General features: G+C 35.7%; 1 protein-coding gene across 1 annotated transcript in view; it reads right to left on the reverse strand.

Annotated features, from left to right (window-relative positions):
* Nucleotides 1-3,002: 3,002 nt before the first annotated feature.
* ANO6 (anoctamin 6) overlaps nucleotides 3,003-20,056 on the reverse strand; it is a 54,538-nt gene continuing 37,484 nt past the window's right edge. The window contains exons 12-20 of the mRNA XM_063309384.1: nucleotides 18,792-18,869; nucleotides 16,572-16,797; nucleotides 15,849-16,018; nucleotides 12,766-12,863; nucleotides 12,028-12,158; nucleotides 10,531-10,736; nucleotides 5,317-5,519; nucleotides 4,856-4,961; nucleotides 3,003-3,581 (exon numbers count right to left, since the gene is read on the reverse strand). Of these exons, the coding sequence (XP_063165454.1) occupies nucleotides 3,375-3,581; nucleotides 4,856-4,961; nucleotides 5,317-5,519; nucleotides 10,531-10,736; nucleotides 12,028-12,158; nucleotides 12,766-12,863; nucleotides 15,849-16,018; nucleotides 16,572-16,797; nucleotides 18,792-18,869 (1,425 nt within the window). The 3' untranslated portion in view covers nucleotides 3,003-3,374. The remainder of the gene's footprint in view (nucleotides 3,582-4,855; nucleotides 4,962-5,316; nucleotides 5,520-10,530; nucleotides 10,737-12,027; nucleotides 12,159-12,765; nucleotides 12,864-15,848; nucleotides 16,019-16,571; nucleotides 16,798-18,791; nucleotides 18,870-20,056) is intronic.

Here is a 20,056-nt window from a genome sequence, read left to right on the forward strand (position 1 = left end):
TTTCTAACCCTATCAAGATCATTTTGAATTTCATTTCTACTTTATGGAATCTAATTACTTCCACTTAGTTTTCAGCCATCAGCAAATCTGATAAGTTTTTAGTCCATGCCTTCATCCAAGTCATTATTGAATATGCTGAATATTGATGAGCACTCACTGTGTATAGTTTTTGAGGCAATTGTGAAACCATCTAAAAGGCATGTCAACCAGCACCTCAGAATTTAACCACTATTGAATTATAAGGACTTAAACATTTTCAGTTCTAACTTTGAGATAATTTGTGGAAATTATTAGAATGGATGCAATCTAGCTGAAATTGAGCATGTTCCCACAAACAAACCAACAAACCAGATTGACTGGGGTATATGCAAGTCTTATGTATTTGTTGTTTGAAACTAGACAGAGTTTTGAGTCTTTTAAAATGTATCTCTGACAAAAGCCATATACAAATACCATGGATACAAAATATATTAACATTTGATTAAAAAGGCCCCAAACTCAATAAATTACATTACAAAATCAGCTTTATTATTCTGATAATAAATAAAAAATACATTTCACACCAGATCATAGTAAAAAACACTTTTTAAAGTATAAAACTTAAGATTTTATTGAGCAAATACTACTTAAGTCATAGAAATACTCTAAAATATTGATTCACAGCTTGATTCTCTAATTGCTGGCCGGCACAAGTTACAGTGAAATGCTTTGGACTTGTGCTAGTAAACCTCATAAACATGTGTAGTTGGGTATTACAGTTACATTCAAGTTTAATATATTGTATATCTAATGACAAATTAATACTCAGGACAGTCCAATTTTTTCCCCTAAAATTCATTTTCAAGGGTCTATTTGATTCTTTTTTTATTAACAGTATTTTTATTTGGATATGGAAACTGGCAATGTACAATGCTGTTATTAGTGGCTCTGTTTATCTTATTTTTAAATTATATAACTGTGATCAAATTAAGATAACTTACTAATCTGCAAAAGTATACCTACCTAAGGTATTTTTAAGACTTACACAAGCAGACAAAAATTAGGCTTCTTTGCTCTAGACTTGACAGTATTATTAATACGTAGGTAGTACTTCATTTCTATATATTGCATTATGTTCCAGTAGTGAAGGAAAAAAGATCAAGATATACAGATTTATCCTCTCATCATATAATTAGACTTACAGAATACACATAGTAATCATCAATATATTTATTCATTCCATTTTTTAAAATGACACCATAAGAAAGTGATTGTCAAAACTCAAGAACAATTATATTTTTTGTAATTGTCATTAAACCAATATTATAAAAAAGCAGAATGAAGGCACAAGTTCTTTCTGTACTGTGATGAGAAGTGGTTATTGTTTTTTTTAAACAATGAAATACATCCACAGTAATCAAAGAAACCCCCCTAACAATAATATTAAATGTATACCAACAGACGGATACAGACTAATTCCCTTTTTGGATGTTGTCTAGCAGCTTACTGTGTTTTAGCAAAATTTTCATGCTGCTAATGTCCATGCCACAGTGACATAGCATATGGAATACACAATGGCCATTGTTTATATTCTTCATTATCAATGTGTATTCTTTTAACCATTCTAAATTAAATAAAGTCTTCCCTTTTGGCTTTTGGGATAAGCTAGCTAATGTTTGTCTTTTCTACCAAAAGTTGCTTTGATTTCTGGACAAAATATTCAGTTGCATCACTTTATATTCAGTATAACCTAAATAAGCACACTTTTCTCTGGCACAGACTTTTTTCTTTGTTTTTTCTCTCTCACACATATACACCTCTCCCACTGCCCTAACATTCACATCTGTGCCTGTCCGTGCATTTAGGATTTTTGACTTTTTTTTAATTAGGGACTCCCAGACCAAGACTACAAAACAGTTAGGGGTTTCTCTATTTCTTCAGCTCCTTCCAGTATTCATATAGATTTTTGCATCCCAGATGTAGTAGACCTAAAATTGCATTCTGTGAGATGGCAGGAGAAATGTCAGAACCAGAGCAGACAAAACAGGTGACAAAAGGTGAGTTTGCCAGAGAGTGGCTGTGGATAAAGGCCACATTTTAAAATCTGGACAATCTGGCACAATTCCAAATGGCTGGTCACCCTTACTTCCTGTCTTCTATGTTCCTAACTAGCGATAAAACTCACTGCATAGTAGAATGTCAAGGATATTCTGACCTGTTAATCATGGGGATCTGAGCATTTGCTCATACCATGTCATAATGTTCCAATGTTGTCGCTTTCGATCTTTTCAAAATTTTACTGCACTCACACCTATTTGTGTTCTTACAATTTTACCTAACCAAGCTTCATTTACTTTAATCACAAAAAGACACTATCACATGAAAATAAAAAAAAATCAACATCTGAAAATGGCATATATAACCAATTAAGCATATCCATGATCTTATGAAGTTGTTACATGTCAAAGATAAGCTTGGGAAGTGTGCAGCTACACCCTAATTTAGAGCTGCAGGTGTTTCCTTCCACACAATGTTTTGGAACCCATTGCTTTGGTATCTAGCGCAGGAATACAGTAAACATAATCAAATACTGTTAGGTTGAATATAAATTCATAGCACTTATATGAAGTTTTCTACACTCTAGAATAGTAATTGAGCCAAAACGTACTTTAGCTCATCTTTACAAGATTCTATTGTAAGCATCTGGAAGATATACATCTCTTTCTAGTAAGTCACTTGCCAGTTTATATTAATGCATCTTTATCCATTGTGCTCTATTTCACACTGCTCCATGAGATTTTTGCATGATTTCATCTGACAGCATATATCCCACTATAGTAGAACATTGACTTGAAATTCAATTTGACTTGAAATTTTCCCTACTTTCCAACAGTCACAGTGAAACACAAAATAACATTTTATATGAAGATGGAAACTATCACATATAATTGATTTTTCCAACTAGAGAAGATATTCATGAACTAAGAAGATGCTTGGTTCAGTGGATTTATTTATTTATTTATCAAACTTTATCGCCGCCCATCTCCCTCCCAAGGAGGGAGATTAATAATATATATCAAGGCAATCAAGAGGAATTCCATGGAGTCTAAAGGGTCAACTGGGATGTATGCATCTATGGAAGTGACTAAAGTCTTATTAAGCTGCTGATTTTGGATGCCCATTTGCTGAATGCTGGTTCATGTAACTTTCCAAGCCAGAAAACAACTCAGGAGAATGTGTGAGTGAGAAAATACATATGAAAATTATCTTTTCTGTTAAACTTGTTTATGAATATTTACTTCTCTTACACTGTTGACCTGTTAAGTCTTTAATCCAATTTTTGTTGGTTTCTTGAAATATTCACTCATTGTTAGATGTTGTCAACTAACCAGCGTTTATTCATATTTAGGTCGAAAACTGCTATCTGCTCCTTTTAATAATTTGTCAGCAATGTTCCCCATATTTTTCTTTACAATTTTTAGAGGATTTTCATGAAGAAGCATTTGCGTTAGGTATTTCTCCCGTTTAATTCTGCTCTTAGTTTTCTCTGACACATCCGGAATGGTGTATGAAATGACAAACTTCACAAAGTATATGATATGCTGGCAATAAAATCAATATAAAGACAATCAGTTTCTTTCAATGAACAAATATTATTAGAGATAAAAACATAGCAACATTGTTATGTGCCCCCATTTGTAATTCTCTGATTATTCTGAAAGATGCATAATGCTCTGTTTCTTATTATTCATTGTGATAGAAAGATCTGATCTCCAGACAAAAGAGAAATGTGTCCCACAGAGCAATTTTGTCAGCTCAACTGAAAAGGGAAATGTAAAATGGCAAAAAGAAGATGGTAAAAGAAGAGTGTATCTAGTTGGCACTTTCTTTTTCATTAATTTTGTGCTTGATTGCTAGTAAACTGCTGGCATTGTGGCCATTATTATGTATACATTGTGTGGAAGCATAGCATTCTATTTCCACCTCCTTAATATTTATATTTGCTTTCTCCTATCTCAATCATCACAAAAGCAATGAAAATTCAGCATCTATAACTGCATTCTATTTGGAAATTGAGTTTATCCTCCTAAAGAAGAATACGGAAGAACTGTTGCCATTTTGTTAGATTAATATGATGCAGGAAAAGATTTTTTTAAAAATACAAATTCCATCTTCACTGAACATTTCTTCACAAAGTGCATATATCTTTAAGAAGACTTATGATAAAAGTAAATTGTTTTAGAGTCTTTTCATTTAAATAAAAAAATCTGTTTGCAAATTTTAGTATCCATTTCTAACTAAAGAATGAGCATAAAATTGATTGATAGAATCAGAAATGAATTATGGAGTGAGATGGTTAAAAAAACAACAGTAGGATTGGACGAAGAGAGTTAGTGATATCAGAGATAATATCTTAGAGTATAGAATTGAATTTAGTACTGGTCAAATGACTAGTGGATATTTCCATATATATATTCATGTTTATTGTTTTATCTATTTTTACTCTGTTAGGAGTTGTTCTGAAAGTTGACATGTTTAACTCTACTTGCGAGCTTTGATAGTTATATTCTGTATATAAAACATAATCTGTACATCAATAAGTATGGGCAACAAACTATTTGGAGAGACCCTAATAGCAAGATCTTGTAGGATCCCCTTAAGTAAATCACACACTTTTATCAACAATTTTCACTGATTGCATCTGATAATCTCTGATGGCTGGCTGGAGGAATAGGCTGTGATAGGTTCATGCAAGGATATAGGAAATGAAACTGGACAGCTGTGGAGTAAAAAATATATATAGCATATACTCACAGGGCTTTTAATACCAAATGTTGAAGAAACCTCTTACAGGCTTAGAAATAAACGTACTGACCTCCATCACAATGATGAATGATAACTTGGCTGCAATAACATGCCAGTAATAGATATTATGTTCATATTGATGTTTATGTCCAGGAGGATATCGGAAATCTCGGTATCTAACACGGTTAAAGAAAGTAATTCAAACAATTATTTCAAGAGTTTGTGCAATAATGTACATAGGCCAGAAGGGGGAGCAAAAGGAATCTGTTTCTCTGATTTAACCTAACATGCTATATAAGTAAATGAAATTGGAATAAAATATAACTATGACCTATACAACCAAATTAGAGTTGCTGAACTATAGCATGGAGCTTTAAATTATTATGCAAGATAATAAAGAAATTGTGTAGAATTAAAAGACTTTGATTTTCATTTTAGCGATTTTATTTTCCATTACTTTACACAATTTAATATTCAAAGGCATACAGATTTTCTTCCTATCTAGTTACTTTAAACAGGATATAGACTTACCTGCATATTGTTAGGTTGGCAAATATGGGAAGAACACGTGGCTTGCTTTCATTTCGGAAATCTGATACAGCAAAAATAGAAAGTGTGTTGTTTATGTATCCCTTCATGGTATAACTATTGTGATCTCCATAGGGTGGGACTGAAAATGACCAGAAGTAAACCAGGCGTGGAATCATATCTGATGTAAAAGCAATTATCATTGCCTACATGGAAAACAGGAACAGAACACAATGATTGTCTGAATCTTCGGTAAACATACAGTATATACACAGAGAAACATTATAAAGAACTATCTGTGTTATTGGAGGGTACAATACAAATACAGAGAGTCCGATTTATCATTTCTGTCCTCACAGTAGTACACATTGCTTTCAGGAAAAGCTGTTATAAAATATCCCTTCCTTCTCTTCAATTGCACCTCCTTCTTTGTTTTATCACTTTAAATTATTAAATGTATTCTGTGAACCAACAGCATTTTTTAAGTATTATTTCTGAATTCTTTCAGTAAAGCCTGCACTAACTGAAGAACTTTAGCTATAGGTTTATTTAATCATTTATCTCCATTTTACCCTAATCTTCCCCACAGATGTCAGAATATGTGAGGTCCAAGCATTATCTTAGCCTGGTACAATTTGTTTCGAAGATGGTTCCTTCAGAAGTTAACCATTTTAAATTAAATGTCAGCTTATAACAGGTATTAGGGTTCCTATCATTTATGTTAGTTTATATAATTTATATAGAGTGATACAGCATACTAAATTTGAGCTAAATAATATTGCAGAAATCTGAATTTGCTCTAATGTGTTTATGCCAAACATTTTGAAAGATGGTGGTTGGAACTTTGGCAAATCATTTGAAGAAGAAAAAGTTTAAAAAACTATTACCTGTCTTAAAAATGTAGAACTTAGTTATGTAGTTCCTCTGATGACATAAACTTTCAATGTCTTAATGTCTATTCAAATCTATATAGGCAACCTGAGAATGTATCTCAGATAGAAGCTTTTGTGTCAAACTGATCTACCACAATTTGATTCTTTGTAACAAGAATTAGTAGCCCCTCTGACTACTGATAAAATTTAAAAAATATGATCTTAACTTTATTATTTAGTTAATTAATTTTAAGATTTATATGGCTGCCCAACTCAGACAGTGTGACTCTGGGCAGCATACAACATAAACACACAATAAACCAAGAAGAAACAAACGAACATAACAACAGACAGACAATATATAAATACAAAACCTAAAATCTAAAATGGTGACCAAGCACACAACAAAACAACCACAGGGGGGACTTCTACTCATCTGGCCTCCAATGGCTGGGGGAACAGCCAGGTCTTAACCACTTTGCTAAAGGTAAGAAGACTTAGGGCCTGTTGTATATCTGGGGGAGATCTTTCCAGAGAGCAAGGACATCCTCAGAAAAGGCACATTTCCTAGGGCCCATAAGATGACAAGATCTAAAAGAAGGAAACTGGAGCATGCCCTCTCTGTGGGAGTGTGCAGGGTGGGCAGATGTTCTTGGGAGAAGGCAGTCCCTAAGTAACTTTGAGTAATAGTAAAGCACTAGGACCTGATGGATTTCCTGTATACAGGTTTAAATCACTTTCTGATACACTTGTTCTTAACATTTATGATCTATATAAAATATTTTGGAAGAGGGTATTTTATCATTCTCATTTAAAGAAACCTATGTTACAGTTATACCAAAACAAGGCACAGATCATATTTTATGTTCCTATTATTGCCCTATCTCTCTGATTAACATTTTTAGGAAAACAGCAGGATGTTTATTTAACTGATCCAAGTCGGGAATGATGGCCATAGATAAAAAGTCCTTCATTGATTTATTAAGCAATTATCAATTTTATATCTGTAATGGATACACTAACTATCTTGGTGTTCTTATCTTGTGTGAGATTTCAGATAATCATTTTAAATATGAATAAATTATATAAAGAGATATCCCTGGATTTCAGTAGACGTAGTTCTAAAATCTTGGTATATTATACATTTTGTGTGGAATACCTATAGGTATAGGGACGCGGTGGCGCTGCGGGTTAAACCGCTGAGCTGTCGATCGGAAGGTCGGCGGTTCGAAACCGCGCGGCGGGGTGAGCTCCCGTTGCTAGTCCCAGCTCCTGCCCACCTAGCAGTTCGAAAACATGCAAATGTGAGTAGATCAATAGGTACCGCTTCGGCGGGAAGGTAACGGCGTTCCGAGTCGTCATGCTGGCCACATGACCCGGAAGTGTCTATGACAACGCCGGCTCCAAGGCTTAGAAACGGAGATGAGCACCGCCCCCTAGAGTCGGATACGACTGGACTTTACGTCAAGGGAAACCTTTACCTTTACCTACCTATAGGTATATCTGCAAAATGTTTTAAAAATATAATACAGTGTTTATTAATTTTCTGAGAGGATCTTCAGTTCACTATTAAAGTGGTGAGATTTGGTTTTTCAACTCTTGAATTACATCATTTTGCATATCTAATAGCTAGTGCCAAATTGATAGATGATTTTGCTTAGTGGAAATAATTTTTCTAGATATTCATACACTAAACCTTCAGTGAGTTGGACTGTTGGGTTCAAAATATAATAGATTGTTTATTTTTGTATTCAATTCACAAACCAAAAATTAAATTAAAAAAATAAAGGAATTCAGGTATCATACTGTGAGATTTGAGTAGGTAAAATCAATCAATCAATCAATCATCAGCATTTACCTTTAAAAGAATCAAACCCTCAAACCAAAATGAATCTACACCAAGTTGCACTCCTGAAGAACTGGATATTCATAACCTGGTCTAAACCTGGTCCCCAAATTAACTTATCATCAGTATGAATGGAACTTCCAGAGGAAGGCATTGCATAACTGGGAGATCATGGAACAACTTGGAATGTTCAGCCACATGACCCACATAATACATAATTCCAAAAGATGGGAAACCAAGAATTGTTCTCAACAGACATGGGAAATCAACAGACCATTATGGGGAATCATGACAGTGGTGTGAAAGCTGAAGCTGACCAAAATCATTCTGGCCCACTGGAAGTCACTTCATACGCTAATTACAGATGATTTGAGAATCACCAATCCACAGAGTCTTTTTCCTACTTACAGCTCACCGGTCCTTACTAAGTTAATTAGTAGCCATTATAGTCCACTGAGGTATACAGACAATGCCCAGTCTCTGCAAAGCCACATCTGATTCCAATGACAGTGACAGGAAGAAATAATTCTGGGAATCTCCAGCCATGTACCCAAATCCAATTCCTTCATGTTCATTATATAAATGTAAAACAACACCAAAGACAGCATGGATCTCTAAGGTACGCTATATCTTAAAATAGATGGAGCCAGACAGAGGACACCATTATCTACAATACTGAGCACTTAGCTCCCAGTCTCTAAGTGAATTCAATATGACAATGTAATCATTAATTTAATAGTATCTGTCTGGCTGATTCAATCTGGCAGGGTCGGCGTGCTCCAGGTTCCTTCAATCAAGCAATGCCATCTGTTGGTTCCCCGGAAGTGTACACAATGCCTGCCCTATGAAATGAGGTCTGAAAAGCTCATACCCTGCTGGTGTTTCAAAGGGACCTGAAGAACTGGCTCTTCATCTAGGCTTTTGGTGAGGATGACTGAAGCCTCCTTTTAACCTAGGTTTTATTTTATTTCCACCAGGTTTGTTATTCTGCCATATCTACTGTACCCTTCTCTTGTTTCTTGTTTTTATTGTCTTGTTTTTCATGTTTTAAATCATTTGTAAACCACCCAGAGTTGCTGGGAGTTGGGTGGTATCATCATCATCATCATCATCATCATCATCATCATCATCAACATAATCTGCCAATCCATACAGGAAGATCTGCTTGGAGCAGTTATTTAGCAGGACAAGTAAGCCTCCAAATTCCTGGCCTGAAACCAGAGTGGAATTAATCCTGATAATTTGTTTCCTCCCAGCCAATACCCTTCCAAGCACCTTGCACTCAAGTGGCATATCTCATATATCTCTGTGCCCAAGAAATTATTTAGGAGAGGTACTAGTATGCCTCTTTCAAGGCAGCCAGATGGTCTCCTAACATAATAGGCATCAAGTCACTTCTCTCTGTTAGCAACAATCTTCCCTGTGATTCTCTATACACAGTATTTCATGCTCTGGTAACTTCCTATCTAGATAAATTGAATATGCTGCATATGGAGCTGCATTTGAGCATGACAAAGGCTACAGACAACTGTCAGGAATAGTTATTAAACCACCATTTCCAAAAATTCATGCAGTGAAGAGAACTGAACAAGAGTTTAACAGAGGAGATTGATGGCCCTTAATAACGGGATTATTTTTCATTCTGTTGCACCAATAATAATAGAATAGTTTGAAGGTATTTTGAAGTTTTGATTTTAAATGTTTGGCTAAATAAGTACCCTTAGATTCTAGTGCGGAGTTAGTGATTATGCTGCCTATTGAAGTCTGTTTGTAGCATGGTCAGCTTTTAGATTTGTGGTGAATCAGATACTACAAAGGCACCCTAAGTCTCTCATGCTTCCTAATCAAAAGGAAAACACTCTGTAGTATGTCCTTAAACTACTCATTGCTCAGGAAGTGGGAAGATCTTGTTCTTATTGTTCCTCAGTATACTCGACCATCTAGGGAGAAGGGGGTCTGATAAATCTGAAAAGTATGTCATTTACAGTAAGTAACATCATTTGTGTAACAGTGTCATTACATGAACAATGTAAATTGATGCAAATAATGTTACGTAATTTAACATCCAGTAGTGATCCAGACTACCTGTCCAGTATTTTGGGGAGGATGACTGAAAATTTTGTTCATTGCATCTGATGTCTTTTGAATGAGGATCCATTAACTGAGGTTTTCCTGTATTATTTATTTGTTAGATTTAAATCCCACCTTTTCTCTAGAATTTCAGAGTTGCTTACATGGGTCTCCTTCATTTTATTCCCACAAAAAACAACTCTGTGAAGTAGATTGGGAGGGAAGGAGAGAGAGTTTGGCCCAAGCTATCCCATGAGTTTCAATGGCTGAGAGTGGACCTGAATCTGGGTCTGTCCAGTCCAACTAACTCTTTAACCATTGCAATGCTGGTTTTCACAACTATAACATCTAGCAATTGCATTATCAAAAAGTACAAATTCTTGTAATGTTTATATTAGCAGGTAATCATTGTTGAAAGAGTGTACTTACATTGGTTACTACAGCCAGAATGGCTATTCCTTGCATGATAGGTTGCCACGCCCCTATATGTTGGGCTTTCTGAGAAACTGTGCGTCTAAACTGTGTGGTAATTTTCCAAGCATCCACATGAATTTCCAATAAATTGTTAATAAGGGCCAGAAGGGGTGCCAATGGGAATGATGCCACAAATAATGTTACAAATCCAAACTGTATAACTGGAAATAATACATATATTATTATATTGTTGGTGAAACAGTAGCATTTTATATATTTTCAAATATTGTATCAGGCAAAACTGCACCTACTCAAGTTTACCCAAAGCCATGAGTTCCTAATAAAAGTGAACCAATACAATACAAAAATCTGGTATGTTTATTTAGATACATTTATTAACATTTTGTAACTATTAAGAATCAAAAGAACAATTAAAATATTCTTATTGCTAATTTTAAATTTTTTTAAAAGCCTTTGAATTAAGCTCAACTTTTAATGACTGTGTACATGAGGTTTTATGGGTAGCATTAGTGATAGATTTGCCATGGCTTCCTTCTGGAATGTTCTGACATCTTTCCAGTCTAGCCCACAGCCCTGAAAGTCCTAGATAATCTTTACTGACCAGGACTGACCTTGGTTAGCCTCTGATATCCGCCAAAGTCATCTAGATGCTGCCAGCCACTGAGTTATATTATTAATCAGGATTTTTTTAAAAAAAATAACAACTAAAGTAGTTTATTGCTATCTCTCTCTCTCTTGCTATAAGAGACCAAAACGTACTGGAGATGTTCACAACATGGTGTATAACTTTCCAAGCTTATTCAATAATTTTCCAATATCTTATTCAGTATTTCAGTGAAAGAATATGTACAATATTCATGTGGTGATTCTCTGTACTGTTTAGCAAGAGGAGGGCTGACTAAAGATAATGGGAGAACTTAAACATTGTACATTGGTATCTCCTTACAGAAGTGAGTATGCTATTAAGCCAATATGGACTTCTGCCCCCACCAAAATTAGGTCAGGCTTTTAAACAGAAAATTTATTTATTCCACACTTTTTTAAAAAAATCCTTTTTTTAAAGAAAAAAGTAGTGATACCCAGGGTGGATATTATCTTCATTTTTACAGTAGGTTAAAGCACTTTGCACAGCTGAAAATAAGAAGAATTGGTGTACTAAAGCTGAATGAGAAAGTTTGGGCATCTGTGAAGCATGAATGGGTTTCGTATTCAAGATACATACAGAAGCCTGTTAAGACTGAAGTCTGTGACCCAACCAAAGTTTCAGCATGAATTTACACATTCATTTTACATACAATTTAAGCATAGTTCTTTGCATAGGACTGTGTGTGTGTTTGTGTGAGTGTGCGCATGTGTATATGCAGTGTGAGAAACACAAATATTTTCTTTCTCTTTTCATCTCTCTCTCTCACTGTTAACTGTTTAACAGAGTCTGGAAGAAAACTGATCCAATGTATAACATGATAACAGGAAATAAAATGGCTGGCTTACCCATTTCAAGATATTCATAAAACAATCCAAGTTTGCCAACGGGCTGCAAATGGTAATCCTGCTCCCAGCGAGGAACAATAGTTTCTGATCGTCTAGCTGAGCAACATCTTCCAATCAGATTCTTAAGCCACCTATAAATTTGGAGAATCAGCAAGATATATTCTATCTGCTAGAGTAGAGATGTAAAAATTGAACTCTATCAGCATCTCTTTGTAGCTCCCAGAGCTCCTCAAAAGGGTAGAGCTAAACATCTTAATTTTTTGAAAATAACAAAAATAACAGACAATCCACTCATGATTTCTATTGTTCAAAATTATCCCAAATTATCTAGGGCTATCAACTCTGGGCTGCAAAAAACCAGATGACCACAAAATGGTAACAATGTCTTATGGCTTTCTGTATCTCTTAGTTGCAATCTAGTGTTACCTAGATGTTTTGTAGGCCAATGTGGTAGCCCTAATTTACTTCATATTGGGTTATAGTTTACTTTACTTCAGGATAAGTACAAGATATAGAACAACTACTACTAATTAAAAAAAACCCTTTAATTCTCTTTATCTCTTTCTTTGCTGAGTATTTCTTAGGAAATTGTTACTGTTTTTCTGAGCATCTGACAATTAAATCTATGTTACTGATAAAGCTCTATGTTTCTTAATTAGAGACTGCTTTTTGGTCAGACACATGCAAACCAGTTCTTCAGGTTTTTTTCAACTCCTGCCATCAACACTATTTACTTACGGAAAAAGCACTTCTTGAATGTTATTCCAGATGGCTTTGCCTCCCATTATTATTGCCAGCTGTGTTGTCAGCTCAAGAAGACATCCACCTGGATCACACTAAGTTTGAAAGAATGGGGGGGAAAATAAAGCATGCGGTTACAACTTGCTCCCTGCAAAAAATGAAGTTCATAATGGTTTCTTAAACTAAATTATACTAGACCTTATGAAAATGTTTGTATGCAGAAATATACTTTACTGGAATTACACAGTATTTTTATTTAGTGTTATCCAACTGTTTAGGCAGTAACTTTCCGTTCAACCTATCATGTTAAACCGAGCCCTAAAGAATCCTGGAAATCTACTTTTTCATGAAATGTAATTCTCAGTAATGAGATTAGCTAGCCTGAAACTACATATCCCAAGTCAGAATACAAAAATAATCATTTTAGATCAGATTAAAAGATCTCTAATACACTGTCTTGCTTCTCACAAGCCCCAGAAAGCCTTAAAACAGGTATAGTTGTGTTGTTACTTCCCAAAATGGACAATTCAGTAATATATTGCCAGTTTGTTCTATCTAGATCTATCTGTGTAATGGCTGATATTTTTATTTAATCCTTTTAAAAAAGATATCATAACAAAGTTCATCACTTTGCTTCCAAAATTAATTCATTTTCACGGAACACGAATGGATTAATTTTGCAAGCAATGTGATGAGGTCAAGTTCTTTGTCCTCAGTGTCCTGCCCAATAAAGACCTGGATTTTTATTCAGGCATTGGAGCAGAGCAATGTGCCTGTGGCTGGTTGTTGGGGCATCCCAGGAGGATGACTGAGGGATAAGGTTTTTTAGTTTTAGTTTTATGGTTTATGATTTTATTGATGTGAATTGCCCAGAGTTGTACTCTAAGATGGTACTTAAAGTTGTACTTTAAGCCATACGGATGTTTAAATAAATATAATAAACAAATGTGATATTCAACAATTTTGAGTCCTCATATTATGAGAAAAACATTCTTTCATACTTCCATTTTAACATACCCCATGCATAACTCTATAAACCTCTACCACAGTGTTTCTCAACCTTGGCAACTGTAAGATGTGTGGATTTCAACTCCCAGAACTCGCCAGCCAGATTAGCATTCTGGGAGTTGAAGTACACGAGTCTTAAAGTTGCCAAGATTGAGAAACACTGCTCTACCATATATACTGTACATTAAGTACCTTTAAAACAAAGAAACAAAGAAACAAACAAACTTAATATGTATAGCATTTTCTTGTAGAGATTTTTCAGTCCCCAATTTCTCTTCAATGGTTCCAGCTTTGGGAAAACCAGAACAATCCATAATACCCAGCTCATATGGTGAGCCAAGCTGAGCAATGGCAGAAAGACACAAGCACATTGTGCAAACTTTCTAATGCACACAAATGGCCTTCTTAAATAACCTAGAGGAGATTTGATTTAACCTAAGCAGAACTCCTCCTACTCCACTTATTCCTCCAGTGTTGCATGGAGAGGTTATCGGGGAGTTAGTTAACACCCTTCAGCCCCAAGACTGAGACAATGCCCTCAGGATCAGAAGGAACCGGTAGCACTTTTTCTCACTAACAAATTTTATTAAATGGCATAAGCTTTTTGAGTTGTAGCTGTGGCTTCAGCTTCCCATGCCATGCTGGGGTGTGCATGTGGAAAAGGGTAAAAGAGAAGGGGTAGAAAGATCCCACCCTATCTTTGGATAAGAAAAAATAAATAAAAGCAAAAAAGCCAGGAGGAAAATGTCAACTCCAACCGGCTGTTTTGCTGCTGTTGTTGCATGAACCCAGTCAGAAATTAACTGCTACACAGATTGTATAAGGATATTATCATACTAACAGTTTTATTTTCAATATTAAATATAGTCGTATGACTTTTTGCACTGAAGGTGCTCTTAATACAGAATTTTTTCAATGTCACAAGTGATTGTGGGGATCTTTTTGGGAGAAAGGAAACAGCAACAGCCATGTGACAGAAGCTATGGCGTGGGAAGAGATTTTAGCATGTAATTATATCCAGCACACTAAGTGGCTGGATTGAGGGTGAAACTGGATGTTGCATATGAATGTTGCAAACATTTAAAATAACATAGTAACAGCAGCAGCAGAGGAATAATTAATTCTTTTCTTCTGGTGGTTTTTCTGCTCCAAATTGGTCCCTGACATAGTTTTCACTTTTGGGATTATAAATTCACACTTTTGGAAGAAATGTAGCCAAAAGGAAAATGATAATTCCTCAACACACACATCCCAAAAAAGGAAGAACATATGGAAACAAAAGTATGAATTCAGACAAAACCCTTTCATGCAATGCCCAACTCTCCACCTTATCCACTTACAGTTGCCAAGTCCACCTGAACCTGAGCCCAGAGATTTCTCCCTCCCCAATCAATGTATGCATAGGATGCCATAATCCAAAAAGGTGAAAAGGAAAAAAACCCAATTAAGTTAATTAATAATTACCAACTGAAATTAATTACCTATAAAACAAGATACCTATCTGCATATACCAATTATTTTCTCTCACATGCACATACACATCACTTTCACGTACTGAAAACACACTACTTCCAAGATAAATATTTCTCTTCCTCTTTCCAGCTAAGCAGAAAAGAGAAGAGAATATCAGGATAAAAATAAGGTGAGAGCAAGGAGTAGTGGATAGGAAAGGAAAGAGGGATAAACTGTTACAAAACAGTTAAATCCACCAGGCAATCAGCTGCTTCCAAGTGATGGTTAATCATAGGGTTAATTTTTAATGGCTTTTCAGTAGAATATCTGTGGTCATTTGCACTTCCTGTCCATTAGTTTGTTTTCAGTAAGTTCTTCTATTTTTATGAGGGAATGTAAGATCATCCCCTCAATTCATAGATACTTATTTGGGGTGGGGAAAACCCTAGCGTTCATATCTATAAGCAATTCTAAAACTGTTAAATTTCTCATTTTGCCTGTGCACAAACTCTTTTTAGCTTAATAATGCTATTGGGACATTTCATCTGCAAATAATATCATACCCTGCCTGTTTTCTAGTTATGCAAAAACCAAAAACACATGGAATCATTCATTCATACCTCTTCATTTCTGTATTTTCCCAGCCAATAAACTGGGTCACCAGGGAAACGTACAAATTTACCCTTAAAGAATGCAATGTAGAAACATGAAGAATAATAGTTGACAAATTGGAATAAAAACATCTTCATAGTTAGGCTATTTTCATAATCAGTCTGTGTCCTTGGTAATTCTGCAGTTTATAAGCAAAGGAGAGAGAAATTGTTAATCCAAGAACAATTTTGTCGCAAATATATGTGTGTTATAGTCCTAAATACTATTTAAGTTCAGATTATTTGAGCTATTCCAATATGTAACTGTTACTGTGTTCACTTCTTTGATCATGTGTTACAACTAATGTTGTATATGTGTATTCTTGCTAGCTACTCAAGTCTTTCTTAGGGGAAAAAGTGAATGTCCTTTTTTTGTTTTTGTTTCTTGAGAAACTGGGTGTTTCAAAACATATTGTGCCAAGGGTGGAAATAGGCATTCTATTTAAAGCTGTGCACCCTTCAAAAATGATTCCAAATAAGAGTTTTAGACCTGGCACAAGGGTGAACACAGCACCACTCTGCTATTCACTAAAACAACCCAACTTTTTTCAGGTTTCTTCGTGTGCCTGAAAAAAACATGCTGCTGCTTAAGGAATTCACTTTTTAAAGTTAAAGCTATTTTTGACAGGTTATGGGTATTACTCTTAATACATTTTACTCTGGATGTTGTGTAGAATTATGTGATAACCTTACCAAAATCAGTAATCATGATTGCTACTTTCTCATAGATAATGTTCAGAATCATGATGATGATGAAGCTGATGACTGAAGCAGACACTGATGTTGCTGCTTGTGGAGTCAGGTACTTTTGTATTGTTTCTGTTCCATTGATGTGCCTTGGCAGCGTTGCAGAAAACACCAGGAAAACAGAAAGTCTGTAAACAATTATGCCAACAACAGATGCAATAATGAGCAGAATCTAAAAGGAAAAAGCAACAGGTAATTTCTTAACTCAGACATGTTTTCCTAAGCAAAACAACTCCCTTCATAAGCATATCCAGTTTTATTACAATAAAAGTCTTCCAATTAAATTGAATTCTAGGACAAATTATATTTCTGTCTAGAATTCACCTCCTAAACTGCAAGAGAAACCCATTTTAGCACCTTGAACTGATTGTCTTTAACACAGTGGGAACTACATTATAGAAGCACAAAATTCTTGGCAACCCATTGGAAACCATGAGTCACTGGGTGTAGATGGCACCATGTCATTCACCACAGATACAATAGTTATCCAAATCTATTCAGTGACAGCCAAAAGTTACTTTGGGAAATGACAACCTTAAACATAATCATATTTACATTGTACATACTCTATTCTCTGCATTCCAATATTTGTCTTCTTGTTATCCTGTTACCCTTTTAACTCATTTTTTTTCTTCAAACTCATTTTCAACTGATTTTTTTCTTTTTCATACATTTGAAGCTGTTTCCTTGGGCGTTCCACAATATTTTCCATGCTTGGCTTATATTCTCTTAATTGACTCCTAGTGACTGCCTGGACAAGTCCTTACAGTTTTGTTGGCAAAATGTCAGAAGTGGTTTGCCATTGCCTCCTTCCTAGAGCTGAGAGAAAATGACTGGCCCAAGGTCACCTGGCTGGCCTCATGCCTAAGTCAGAACTAGAACTCAGGGTCTCCCAGTTTCTAGCCTGATGCCTTAACCACTACACCAAACTGGCTCTCAACATGATATTGAACCACACAAATAGAGCAAGAAATATATGAGAGAGGGAAATAGCAAATGGAAAGTGATTTATCTTTAAAATATCTCACTTTGCTTTCACGGCATGCAACAAGGAGCTTAATAAAAATTAAGAAAAGTGTTTAAGAAAAACTAAACTAAAATTTAAAACAGACTTGTAAGTACAAAAAGAATTTTCCAGAGAACAAATTGGGAGAGCAAATAGCAATTTTGTGAAAGCGAATGTTCATTTAATAACATCTGTTCATTCACACACACACAAATCAGCAAATGCAAAGATTGCTGTACTGTGTTTCTAAAGAATCACCTACAAGACACAGTTGGATTTAGCATTCCTTTTTGTGATATGTGGTGAAAACTGAGTATTTTCCACCAAAGGCAGAGAATTATATCTAATTCCAGATCCCTGGAACATGACTTGTACTATAGAAATAGCAAAAGATGTGCTTTGTTGTGCATATATTTTATGTTTTAACTGCATAAAACTTTTAAAGCGTACTTTTATAATACAACATGTATAATGGCCCATGTAATGCAAGAAATTAACTGAAAAGTCTGATGTACAATCTTTATCAAGAGGTGGAAAGGGGGGTCTGAAGTTGAGGAATCAAACTGAAGAAAGAAGGCAAAAATCCAGAAACGTAGTCATTACGGGTGAGCTAGCAGTGAAAAAAAATAGGGCTGGACTGCAGAAAGAAACAAGAATAAGATTTTTAAAAAGAAAAAGAAAACAAGTAGAGTTTAAAGAAGAAAGGCACCAGACTGCTCTAAGGAAGAAAAAAAAAAGACAAACTGCAGATGTTTTATATAAGCCCCTCTCTTTTTACAGTTCTTGCTTATAATACATTTGGAAGGCTCTTGATTCTGAATTGATTCATAGACTCATGGCAAGAATACATGTATTAGTATTTGATTATCTGATCTTAGGGGGCGATCTAAATCTTCTGATGGGTGTAAAAATGGATAGGAAACCCACCCTGTTCATGAAAAGTTTGAAAATATTAGAGCAAAAGCATCCTCTCTTATGTTGGCCTTGTACAGGAGGGCTATATTCCAAAGAACAACATCCTATGCAAACCTACCAGAAGAACGAATTATAATACTGCAGTAATTTTCATTTAAATAGGGACCACATCATTTTGCTCTTTCAAGGAGCTGTCATAGCAGAAGCTAATACTTTCTTAATAGTAATGGACCAAATAATTTTACCCAGAATAAGACAGCACTTGTACAGAAGGTCATCCTTACACACTTTCCACAGGCTGTGTATGGAACATGCTCTTCTTGCTGTGAAGGAAGTTAATTAAGAAAGGATTATTAGGACATATATATGTATCCGTGTAATTGACCTTAGTTTCTAATTTATTTCTAAACTAGAAACTTAAACTCTCTAGTTGATTCGTCTTGCAGATGCCAAGTTTGGGGTTGGTGCATGAGAGAACTTTATCTAAATGAGACAGCAGCAACCAGAGATCTCCGCAGTCTCTCTGTCATGTGGTTTGCTTAGCAAGGGTATTGCTTAGCAACCATTTTGCTGGAAGCTATTGAGGTTGCTAAATGAGGACTACCTGTGCATGCAGTGTATGCAAAAGACTCCAAGTTTGAAACTTTCCTGGTATAGCCAGAAAAGCCCATTGCCAACCTGAAATATCACCACCCCTACAGTGTATTCTGTGGTCAAAGCAGGATACCATATCCATAGTACCAGTGGCATCACTAGGCTCTGCCACCAAGGGCAGAACTAGATCCTATGATCCAGAAGAACCCCAAACTTGGCATCTGCAAGGAGTCCAATGTTATGCAAAGTTGCAGTTGTCATGTGCCACTTTAACTCATAAAAATAAATAAATGAAAATGCAAGTGGCACAGAGTTTACTTGAGAAGCAAGAGGCCTACACTCCCTGCTCCACTGCCTATTGCCCATGCAATTTTAAAGGCAAAATCTGATTTTTTTAGCTGCATGCTCATTTAGGGTAAGTTAATCTAAAGGTCACATGCCTTTGACATGTTTACAACACAGGTCAACTGGCAAGGAGAAGCTGCTGCTCTCACCACCACCATTACTTCCACTAGGTAAAAAGGGAAAAAATTCCAAAGTGTACTAGGTTAGGCTGTGGTAGAAGAAGTCAAGAGAAGGGGTTTTCTGAGAAGCTGCCTTTTGCTCAGCATTCCTGAAACTTGATGATCCCTTTGTGCAGCATGTTTGCATGTAACACTACTGTCATGACCTCGTTGCAAGGCACAAAAGAGCCTCACAACGTAGATCATGATCATTAAGGAATAGAGGAAGAAGATAATTAAACCAGGGATTAAAACAAGCACCCAAAGCACCCACACCCATGGACCCATAGACAGCTGAAAAGAAGGACATCGGACGAGCAGAGATAAGCCACACCTGGTACCCTGGAGGACACTCCCGATTCGAGGGGACAAAGGAAGACACCGGGAAAACACCCATGCAGCCATCAAGGATC

Source organism: Candoia aspera, chromosome 7 (assembly GCF_035149785.1).
Source record: "Candoia aspera isolate rCanAsp1 chromosome 7, rCanAsp1.hap2, whole genome shotgun sequence".
Taxonomy (NCBI): Eukaryota; Metazoa; Chordata; class Lepidosauria; order Squamata; family Boidae; genus Candoia; species Candoia aspera.